Source organism: Coffea eugenioides, chromosome 5 (assembly GCF_003713205.1).
Source record: "Coffea eugenioides isolate CCC68of chromosome 5, Ceug_1.0, whole genome shotgun sequence".
In the NCBI taxonomy this organism is placed as follows: Eukaryota; Viridiplantae; Streptophyta; class Magnoliopsida; order Gentianales; family Rubiaceae; genus Coffea; species Coffea eugenioides.
In genome coordinates, this window is record NC_040039.1 from 2,270,751 (window position 1) to 2,281,853 (window position 11,103).

General features: G+C 36.6%; 2 protein-coding genes across 2 annotated transcripts; both read right to left on the bottom strand.

Annotated features, from left to right (window-relative positions):
• Positions 1 to 506: 506 nt before the first annotated feature.
• Positions 507 to 2,983, bottom strand: LOC113770307 (receptor kinase-like protein Xa21). The gene is made up of 4 exons (XM_027314726.1): positions 2,669 to 2,983; positions 1,667 to 2,354; positions 664 to 1,547; positions 507 to 518 (listed from the first exon to the last, which is right to left on the bottom strand). The coding sequence occupies exons 1-4, from the start codon at positions 2,981 to 2,983 to the stop codon at positions 507 to 509; spliced, it is 1,899 nt and encodes a 632-aa protein (XP_027170527.1).
• Positions 2,984 to 7,385: 4,402 nt separating this feature from the next.
• Positions 7,386 to 10,892, bottom strand: LOC113770308. Its single transcript, XM_027314727.1, has 5 exons — positions 10,359 to 10,892; positions 9,882 to 10,238; positions 9,321 to 9,611; positions 8,721 to 8,779; positions 7,386 to 7,848 (listed from the first exon to the last, which is right to left on the bottom strand). Exons 1-5 carry the CDS (start codon positions 10,890 to 10,892, stop codon positions 7,386 to 7,388), a joined length of 1,704 nt encoding a protein of 567 aa, XP_027170528.1.
• Between the last annotated feature and the right edge of the window lie 211 nt (positions 10,893 to 11,103).

The following is an 11,103-nucleotide window of genomic DNA, read 5'->3' on the forward strand; positions in this document are numbered from 1 at the left end:
GATCATTGAAATGATAGTTGCAGTGGGTAGAGATTTTACAATCCAACTCTTCAGGCTCAAATCTTCACTGAACATTTCATCACTCGGCTTCATTCTTGAAAATGTTTCCATCAGAACTATGCCAAAACTATATACATCAATTCTCGTTGACACCAGCCCTTCAAGTCCATATTCTACAAGATAAGGACAATCTATCACAGTTAAACGGAAAATCAACTGAAAAGAAATCAATTGACAAATAATTCATATACAAAACAAATATAAAATCAAATAAAAAGAAGTCAAACATGTTCAACCTGGTGCCATGTATCCAAGCGTTGCAAGAGTCTCGGTATGCAGAACACTATTGCCTTCATCCAGAAACTTTGTGATACCAAAATCACTTACATGAGCAATCATGTTTTCATCCAGCAATAAATTGCTAGGCTTCAAATCACAATGAACCACCGGTGTTACATAACCAAAATGGAGATATTCCAATGCCGAAGCAACATCCACCATTATGCTTATTCTTTGCACTAAATCCAAGCAATGGTCATTGGAGTACAACAAATTCTCAAGGCTCCCATTTGACATATAATCAACCACCAAGGCTTTGAAGTCCAGGTTAGAGCAACTACCAATCACTTTAGTTAGGTTTCTATGGCGAAGGTTGTGCAGTACTTCACATTCTGTATCAAAACTCTTAGAAGTAATTTCTACTAGCAAAGAGAAAACTTTCACAGCAACAAGTGTCCCATCTGTTAGAGTACCTTTATATACAGATCCAAAACTTCCTTTGCCAAGTAAATTGCTTTCATCATAACCATCGGTTGCTTGAACAAGGTCATAATACGAAATCCATTTAGGCACTCCCATGGATAAATCGGTATTTCTTGAAGTTTCATCCTTCCTTCGGCATCTCAGAAATAAAATTACCATGATTGCAGCAATTACAATTGCTGCAATACTTGATACAATGCCTGATATTTGGAGTATTTTCTTTCGACTGTGAATCCGAGGAGAACTACAAGGAGGAACATGAAATCTTTGAGCACCACACAAGTCATCATTACACATGAATGATTCGTATGTGAAGGTCTTGAAAGGACCACTAGAGGGAATTTCTCCTGTCAAGTGGTTGAAAGATAGATTAATGTATCTGAGATATAAAAGTGTCTCCAAGGACTTTGGGATTGGACCTGAGAGATTATTATTGGATAGGTCCAGAATTTCCAAGCTTAACATATGACGGAGTGACTCTGGTATAGTTCCTTCAAGTCTATTGTGTGCTAAAGAAAGGCTGGCTAATCTTTCCAAACCCCCAATTGAACTTGGAACTTTCCCATTAAGGTGATTTCTTGATAAATCCAGATCCGCTAATGCCTGCAAATTTTGAATTTCTTGAGGCAGGGAGCCAGTCAAAGCATTAGATGACAGATTCAAGGCCAAGAGATTATTGAGGTTACACAAACTAGCAGGTATGCTCGAGTTTAATAAGTTCCAACCGAAGTTAACTTCCCCCAAAGAAGTAATATTGCTTAAGTTCCAACCGAGGTATTGACCACCTGAAGTTGATTTTGGTCTAGATATAATGCGTATAAGCTGTTTAAGCCACAAAGACACTCTGGAACAGAACCACCCAATTGGTTATCTTCAAAATATAGAACTTGGAGATTTTGCAAACCTTTGATTGCCAGAGGAATGGATCCACTCAACTGATTTCCACGTAGACTCAAAATCCATAGATTGCTCAAGTTCCCAATTTCTTCTGGAATTTTCCCCTTGATTTCACAACTATATGCATATAGTCTTTCCAAAGAAGTTGAAAGATTCCCCACAGATATTGGCAGAAAACCATGCAATGGATTGTCACCGATTGATAAATCTTTTAGATAACTGCAATTTGTCAAGTGACTGATGAAGCTCAATTCTGTTGACGAAGGTTCAGTTGTCAGATGATTTCCAGCGAGATCTAGACTAGTTAGAAGCCTTAGATCCCCAAGAGAATTGGGAATTGGACCACTGAATTTGTTTCCGGCCAATTGTAAAATACTCAATTGAGATACATTGGAGATCGAGTCTGGTATCACTCCATCAAACTTATTCACATTGAGATAAAGCTCCTCAAGGTTTATCAATCCATAACCAACAGTTGATGGAATATTCCCCGAAAAACTATTGTTCATAAGGTCCAGCACTTGTAGTGAAGAGATGTTGAATATTTGAGTTGGTATAGAACCAGTTAGGCTATTGTTGCTCAAACTGAGTAATTCCATAAGCTTTAGGTGTCCAAGCTTTGGCGGAATTGAACCTGTAGACTTGTGACGTTTACAAATGTTAATGCAGTGGATGAATTTGAAACCTAATACAGTCTGATTAAATAATGTTGGCACAGGAACAGCAAAATAATGACTTCAAATAATTTCTCAGAATACAAAAAGCTAGGATGGTACCGCTTAATTCGTTGGAGCCAAGATCCAGTTCGTCGAGCATCGTCAAGTTCCCAAATCCTTCTGGTATCACTCCACTAAATTTGTTGCTATAGATCGACAGGTTTTGGAGTTTCGAACATTGTGTCAATTGTGCCGGCAGGACGCCAGCAAACGCGTTGAAGCCAAGTCGAGCCGCGCGAGTCTTTGAAGATTTAGGCACATGCTGACCGTAAGACTTCCAGATAGGCTATTACCTTCAAAAGACAGTCTCCAATGAGGAAATATTGATCATCTCCACCGGCAAAGGACCTGAAAGCTGATTGTAGTTCACGGTTAAAGTTTTCAATTGACAGAATTAGTCTCTCTAGGTTGGACATGTTGGAGATAGAAGGCGGGATAGAACCTGCAAAGCTGTTGTTCTTGAGAGAAAAGTAATGAAGTTTTTGCAAGGAACCGACCCAAGAGGGAATAGATCCACCTAGCTTGTTGTCGGTGAGATTAAGGACCCGCAGCCTGCGCAAATGGGTCAATTCATGGGGAAGTTCTCCTTGGAAGTTGTTCCAGCTCATATCCAGCGACACTAGAAAGGACAGATTTCCCAGTTGGGGAGGAATTGTGCCAGTAAGACCCAAGTGACCCCTCTCCAGTTACAAACTGGGTTGCAAGGGACCAGTTTTTTGCCAGAATTTGATGCGGATCTGAAGTGATTTTATCTCTCAAATCAACAAGTGCTAATTGATCAGTGGTAACGTTTGTGGTGGTCATGGCTAAGTTAGCTAAAACATAACTTAGCAAGGAGAGTCCAACTCCAATGGGGGAAATAGCAGTAGTACGTTCTTCTTCATGACTATATACACAAGTTTGTAGATTTACTAGAAAGAAGTGGTTGAAGTTTCGACTTGTCTTTTTGTGTCCGAATTAAGTCCAATCTCAGATTTTCTTATAGTAGTTTTCTTTCAAATTGAGTTCCTATTCTCAGCAATTCCAATTTATGGAAATCTTCAGCAGGTGAGTGATGACACTGCTCTTGAGCATTATTATTTTCTGGGGAAGTTTCAATAGCGTAAATTTTTGACTGCTATTTTCTCTGCATGCATTGAAGAAGGAACAAGACTTCAAAATTTTTCTCCAGGGCCGCGTAGAGACTAGAAAGAAGATATTTATTATTACAATATAGACACTATTCAAAACCAGTTGTATCACACACAGAAATCTGGGGTGCTGTCATGGAATTGAATTTAGAATGGCTAAAAACTGTTGATACTTTTGTCCTGGAAGAATTGCTTCTTGCAATATGCCACACTCTATAAATAGGATAAATTACAAATACCTCCCCTGTAGTTTAACTTCTTACTAGATTCTCATTATGGTTTGAAAATGGCCACACAACCTGTCCTTGAGTTCTAGCTAATTAAAACTCATTCTGAGAAGGAGAGTCATAATTATTTAAAAGGTTGATACTGATCGATGCAACCCATCTCAATTATAATACCATCAAAAATTGATGATAAATATTACAACGCATAACTAGTATTTGAAAAGTGCACTTGAAAAATAATTGATAAGACATTTTTTATCTTCTCGAGTCTGCGTATTGTTGTCTATTTATTCTACGATAACTTAATTTGTCAATTGTTGTAAATGAAACATTTTGCTTTGATCCTAATCTTGTCGTGTATATGTGATCACGCACAATGCATATTGAATTATGTAGAGCCATTATGATTAGAGCCTTAAGCTCTTAAAATCACAAACCAAACACAGCTAATAAGAAACATTAATTAGGGAAGTCTCCCCTTTCTTCCTTTCCTCTTATAAGACACGAAATCTTTTCTTGAACTAAAAAATAAAATCATTACGATTCTAGTTCTTCAGGCAATTGAGGCAAGGCAAATTACTTATATAGTGAGTGAGTTAGGTGTGCACTTCTTACAACTATTGTTTATATGGAGAGTATGATGTTTGGAATACTGGGTATCAAGCGCAGTGTTAGAAAATAATACTAGTATAATTTTATAAAAAGGAAAAAAAAATGAATAGTCACATAAATATGGCTAGATATGCATTAGTAACCTATTTAAACATTGTTTCACCACTATATTGTCTTCCTAACCATCTTGCATCACAAATTTGCAATTTCAAGTTGTACTGCTCTCAACCCTTATTTAACTGGAGTTAACAAGTTGTACTCTTACAGTTATTCGGATGGACATAGGTGCCAAACCGGCCGAGATTCATCTTTGTGGACGTCAAGTTTTAGGCCTAGATTTGGGTAGATCTGATTTTCAAAAATTCAACAACCCAAATTATGATACACCACTTGACAATAACAGCATCTAATGCACATAATAACAGCATCAATTCTAATGCACACAAGCAAGAATGATAGCATCTAATGCACATACAAGGACAAACAGACAATAATAGCATCAATTCTGTCCTATTGAAACTTGGCAATCAACTTTTCTTTCAAATTTAGGTAAATTGCACATGTATGTTTATTGATTAACAAATTCCTGCAAGTATATTGGGTCAATCGTAGTAATAAAAATCACTTAAAGTAATTTAAAAGTCAAACCCACAGGAACGAGTTAATTTTTTAATTTAATTATTCTAATAAATTGCAAAAGTTAAATCTCAAAGATTTTAAATTACTCATTAAGAAGCAAAATAAATGATCAATCCAAATAAAAGAATGGTTGAGAAAACAATAGACGAGAGCTTAGGGATTTCGGTTTTAACCCAAAATTTGAGTCAATTTTCCTGTTAATTTAACCCAAAATTTGACTTCTGCCCTAATTGGTAGCCTAGAAAGGACCACCAATTACCTCCTTCTCAAATGTAGATATAACTTGAGAAAAATTATTGTTAGACATTTTCTTGCTCATGTACTACTGCACATAATGCATACAAACAGTGATTTCGAGTTAAGACTAATGGATGAGTGTTTACAAAGACACTTTCATTTTTGTAGAATTTGTTCATGCATATGTGCGTATATGACAAAATATCTTGATCCTAGAAATGCTTGTACTCCAACTCCAAATTTCGGTTTTAACATGGCCACATGAGCAGAAAAACTACAAAGTTTATTGACCGTTTGAATCAGCCAGCATCAGCAGTAATGCCATGGTTTCGCCTCTCAAGTCCTTTGACCTACTTGTTTTGAGTTTTGTAATGAAGGTCGTAATATTAATAAAATAAATGATGCACTAGTCAAAAAAAAAGTGGAAAAGTCTTAGGTACACTATAAGTTCATCGTCACATCATTCCCCAAAAAAAAAAAAAAAACTAATGAATCAGATATGTACACATGAAATTCGTGTACTACGGCACAATCTTCTTGAAATTTTAGCATCTGTCAATTATTTCTCTAATCTTACTTAGCCCATTTTTCCCTGCTCCATTGATTTGGTAGGTTTCCATGAAGGACAACAAGAAAAACACAATGTTTTAAAGATCGGATCGTTAATTGAACCGGTGAAGTAAAAGGGTCGAGGTTCAATCAGTCGGACCGGTTCAACCCCGGTTCAATGAATTTTTTAAAAAATAATTTATATAAATATATATATGCACAAAATAAGACATGTAATGGACTAATTTAATACTTTATATGATGAAAAGTTTACTATTTTTGAATAACTTGGATTTTTAAAAATAAATTTTTTAAATTATAGGTTAAAACAAATAAATTTTATCTCAATTTCAATTATATCTAAATCTAACCCAAAAATATCACAATATTTTGAAATTATACAAAATTCATATATATGAGAATTTAGACATTGTGAACTTAAATTTTAATTTACGTTTTGGGATTTAGAAATTGCAATTTAAAAAAGAAAGTTTGGAATTCGAAGGAAGTCAAGAGAATTGAAAATAGAAATGCAAACTTGATAAGAAACAAAAAATGAGATAAAAGTGAGTGGTTGTGGCATTAAATAATTTGGGTTAAAGAAAAATAAATTTTTTTTAGCTTTTTTCAATTTAATGGACAAAAACAAAATTGAAAAATGGAAGAAAACATCAATAAATTAAAAATAAAGAGGTTTGATTAAAAAGGGGGTGACAAAAGAAAAGAGGATAGAGAGAGAGAGAGAGAGAGTTGAAAATTAAAAAGAAAGAGTCATGAGAGAATGAGATTATATAACAAAAATGGAAAAAAGAAATATGAGTGTTTGTTTTATACAAATAAGTTATCAACCAAAACTAATAAGATGTGATGGTGCAACGGTTACTACATTGGTCTTCTATTACAAAGTTCTAGAGTTCGAATCTTGATAGCTGCATTTTGCAAAACTAAAAAAAAAAAAAAAAAAAGAAGGAAAGTTGAAAACCGAAAAACCACCGATTCAATTCGGTTCGGCGGTTTTTATGGTTTGACCGATTTTCTGACAAAGTCAACCATAACATAGAACCGGACTGATGCCATGGCCGGTTCGCAGTTCAATCGGTCAAACCCACTGGTCGGCCCGGTTTTCAAAACACTGGAAAAAACAAGATGGTAGATTTACTAGAGAAAAGTGGTTGAAGTTTCGACTTGTACTTTTGTGTCCGAATTAAGTCCAATCTCAGGTTTTCTTATAGTAGTTTTCTTTCAAATTGAGTTCCTATTTTCAGCTGTTCCAATTTATGGAAATCTTCAGCAGTTGAGGGATGATGCTACTCTTGAATGTGGTACAAGTCTTGCAAGATGGAAATTCAACTACAGCATTATTATTTTCTGGGGAAGTTTCAATAGCGTAATTTTTTGACTGCTATTTTCTATGCATGCATTGAAGAAGGAACAAGACTTAAAATTTTTCTCCAAGCACGCATAGAGACTAGAAAGAAGTTATTTATTATTACAACATAGAGTTGGATCACACACAGAGAAATCTAGGGTCCTGTCATGGAAATGAATTTTTTTTTTTTGTCAAATGTCAACTTGTATATATGAGTAATAATTACGGTTATGTCTGCACAGCAGAATTACAAAAGACTGGCAACTGCCAGGAAGTCATTGTGGGCTTCTCTATTAAGCCACACAGGGAAGGATTGCTTCCACCTAGTTTCTTGAATCAGGTTAATAGCTAACTTAGCTAAACCATGGCTACACATATTCATTTCTCTCCTAATGTGAAAGAAAGTACATTTCCAAAAGGAACAACTCAGCTGTCTGATGTCTTCAATTAGCATGTCCATTGAGGTTAGGCCTTGGCATCCTGTATTGATTCTATCCACAACAGCTTTGCAATCAGACATAATCAATAAAGATGTCATGTTTTCCTCTATGGCCTTGCCCAAGGCTGTTCGAATGGCTATAGCCTCCATTTCTGCTGCATCTTTGGCTCTTGTGTGTGGGATGGACCAAGTTACAAGTATCCTGCCATTGTTAACTTTAGCAATAATCCCCACTCCTGCTTTAGCTTTGCCCTGGTGACAGGTTGTCAGCCTGTGCAATAATAAAAACCTGCTCAAACTAAAAGTAAATTTCTATAGATAGTGGTAAGCAGGGTCGAATCCACAGGGACTGGGAGTATTTGTTCCTTTCCAAATTCACAGTGACAAGGGGGTATTTTTATATCAGGGGTAAAATTTAAACAATTCAACTAAAAGTAAAATAATAAAAATAAAATAGCTAACTAGAAATTAAATAACAATTTACTAAAATCAAATGAGTGATAATTAAGGATCTAGCCAAGGAATAACTTTAGCAATGGTGCACCTAATTGATCATTGAAATAAAGGCAATTCCAATTATTTATCAATAAATAGGTTATAACTACCAAACAAGCGATGGCAGTTAACCCCTCCTTACTGTGTCGGTGATCAAGGTACGCCCGTTAATCACTGCCCTAATTGAGAAATAATTCTAGGTACGCCCGTAGAATTTAATTCCCCAATTGCCTTACGTATTAGAGGAGTCCTATTCTAACCAAATAACGCACTACCAGGGTTATCTTAGATTAGCCCGCGTATTCCCCTGACACAAACCCAATCATGCCAGTTATCACTATTTTGAGACAATTAAACAATTACGGATTTAACGTCCCAATTGACAATAGATTATCCAATTAACTAATTATCCGGATCCAAGACAATCAATCAACTAAATAATCATAAGCACTGTAACCAGGGAATATGCGAATACCAATAAATAAAAGGAAAAGATTAAATTAAATCGATCTCACAATTTTTAGGTGAATCAGAGCCTTCGTTGCTCCTTGACTAAAGTGGTGAAATTAGTTCATGTTCGATGAACAAAGCCCATACAAAAGTGGAAAGAAAGCAGCGGCCATCTCCCTAATTGAGAAAAGTTCAAACCGTTCAATTGGCGAAGGAAAACGTAAAATACAGAAGATGACGAAGTCCTCCAATGGCTCCTGACATGCGTAGGAGGAATCCACTAAAAATCAAAAGGAGAAAGTCCCAAAACAAAAGCTAAGTTAAAGGTCCTAATTGCGCCTGACATACCAAAAGATATAGCTACTATATAGCTAGCCAGGAAAAGTCAACCAAAAACTAAGCTAAGTTTTCTTTTGCTCCTGCCATGCCCGCAGGAGGTTTCCTACTCAAAGGCCTAAAAGGAAAAATCTAATGCTAAGCTCCGAACCCTCCTTTTATTCTGCACAATTTTCCTCTATATAGTCCTGCTCCTTGCGGCGGCTCCTAGAGAAAAGAACCCTTGGCCAAAATGATCGAAAATGGCTTGTGTCACTTTTTTCCAAAAATGCCCTTCCAAGCCTTCTATTTTATTTCTTTCCCAATGACTGTCAAAATAGCAGTGATTGTGATATTTTTGATCTACTCCCTGAAATATATATAAATTACGAAAAGTGAGTAGAATCTAATAATTAATTCACATCAACTCAGGTAATAGGGAAAATTAATAATAAAATAAATAATAAAATTGCAACCTATCACCTGGCTCATTCCAGCATCTGTGTACATGATATTGCTATGTTGTTCCATTAATCCAACTAGCATGCGATGTCTATCTCCTGGTTGGGAGGTCTCTTCATTGTCCCTCTTAACATCTCTTCCAGCCTCATCATATTCCATCCATTCCTCCATAGCTTTTTTGGATACTTGGTGTCCTTCCTTCAGTACCTGGTTAAAATTCCACTCATTCCTTGTCTTCCAGATTTGCCAGAGGAAGTTTGCTATGATTTCAATGTGTTTATTCCCATCATTCCTTGATCTAGCTTGCTGCATCTGTTCCCACCATTTCCAAAAGTTCCAACTATGATCTCTGATGCCGTCCCATGAAATAGGAAAGGTTGCCTAAGCTTGCTCTCTTGCCTTGCACTTCAACAAGGCATGTTCAATTGTTTCTTGCTCTTCCCCACAACTCTTACATAAAGGATCCCTCTTGCCAATCCTTCTAAAAATTTCCTCGTTAGTAGGGAGGATGCAATAGAGACATTTCCACAAGAAGTGTTTGATTTTATGCTTGATGTTTAGTCCCCACAATTGATTCCATACCTTGGACCTTTCTTTGTTTGTGTTAGAGTTTACTTGTGGTCTATTCATCTCCTTGATTCTGTCTTTGGCCCTTCCATATCCGGATTTAGTGGAGTAGGACCCATTTGCAGTGTATCTCCACTTGTATCTGTCTTTTTTTTGGAATAAGCTAAGAGGTATTTGCAAAATTGCCTCTGCTTCCTCCTTAGAGAACAGAACTGTGATGAGGTCCTTGTTCCATTGCTTCCCCTTGATCAAATTGCAGACCTTGATCGTTTGACAACCCGCTGGTTTTGGAGAGGTGACTTTCCCAGTCTTTGAGCTTTCTACCCACCTATCCTCCCAAATATCCACTGATGCACCATCCCCCACTTGCTTCTAGACCCCACTTTCAAGTAACTCTAATGAGCTGTGCAAACTTTGCCAAATCCAAGAAGCTCCAGCCTTTACTTTGGACTCAAAAATATTAGATTTAGGAAAATACTTGTTTTTCATCACCTTACTCACCAACAAGTTGGGACATGTGATTAGCCTCCATGCTTGTTTGGCTAGTAGGGCTTCATTAAAGCAAAGTAAATCCCTAAACCCAAGACCCCCGTTCTTTTTCCTTTCCGCTATATTAGTCCATTTCTTCCAGTGCATTCTTTTTTCCCCTTGGTCATTTACCCACCAGAATCTGGCCATCATCCCGCTTAACTCTTTGCATAGGCTCTTTGACAGTCTGAACACTGACATAGCATAGGAGGGGAGTGCCAAAGCAACAGATTTAAGTAGCACCTCTTTCCCTGCATTACCCAGTAGTTTGCCTTTCCAGCCTTGAATCCTTGACATCATATTTTCTTTAATAAACCTGAACACACTATTTTTGGACCTTCCAACAACTAATGGTAGGCCCAGGTACTTTCCTTGCGACACCTGCTGGATTCCTCCTAGTTTCTGCAACACCTCATCCCTTTCTCTCTCACTTGAATTTTTGCTGAAGAAGACAGCTGATTTGTTGATGTTAACTTGCTGTCCAGAAGCTTTTGTCATGGAAATTAATTTAGAATGGCTAAAAACTGTTGATACTTTTGTACTGGAAGAGTTGCTTCTTGCAATATACACTCTATAAATAGGGTAAATTACAAATACCTCCCCTGAAATCCCGAATTTGGTCAGACAACAATTCTCATCCCTAAGTCAAAAAAAATTGTTTTTTGCACTAAATTGCATTGTCCTCTTAATCGATAAGTGTTCCCTAAGG

What these genes read in the sequence shown, in the direction of transcription:
- LOC113770308 (XM_027314727.1), bottom strand. Translation starts at nt 10,892, where the DNA reads ATGACAAAAGCTTCTGGACAGCAAGTTAACATCAACAAATCAGCTGTC. An exon ending in CCAACTTGTTGGTGAGTAAG is followed by an intron (nt 10,239 to 10,358) that starts GTGATGAAAAAC and finishes AGTGGGGTCTAG; the next exon opens with AAGCAAGTGGGGGATGGTGC. An exon ending in CAGATGCTGGAATGAGCCAG is followed by an intron (nt 8,780 to 9,320) that starts GTGATAGGTTGC and finishes TACGCATGTCAG; the next exon opens with GAGCCATTGGAGGACTTCGT.
- LOC113770307 (XM_027314726.1), bottom strand. Translation starts at nt 2,983, where the DNA reads ATGAGCTGGAACAACTTCCAAGGAGAACTTCCCCATGAATTGACCCAT. An exon ending in TTGGAGACTGTCTTTTGAAG is followed by an intron (nt 2,355 to 2,668) that starts GTAATAGCCTAT and finishes TTATTTAATCAG; the next exon opens with ACTGTATTAGGTTTCAAATT. An exon ending in CATTCCTCTGGCAATCAAAG is followed by an intron (nt 1,548 to 1,666) that starts GTTTGCAAAATC and finishes AATCAACTTCAG; the next exon opens with GTGGTCAATACCTCGGTTGG.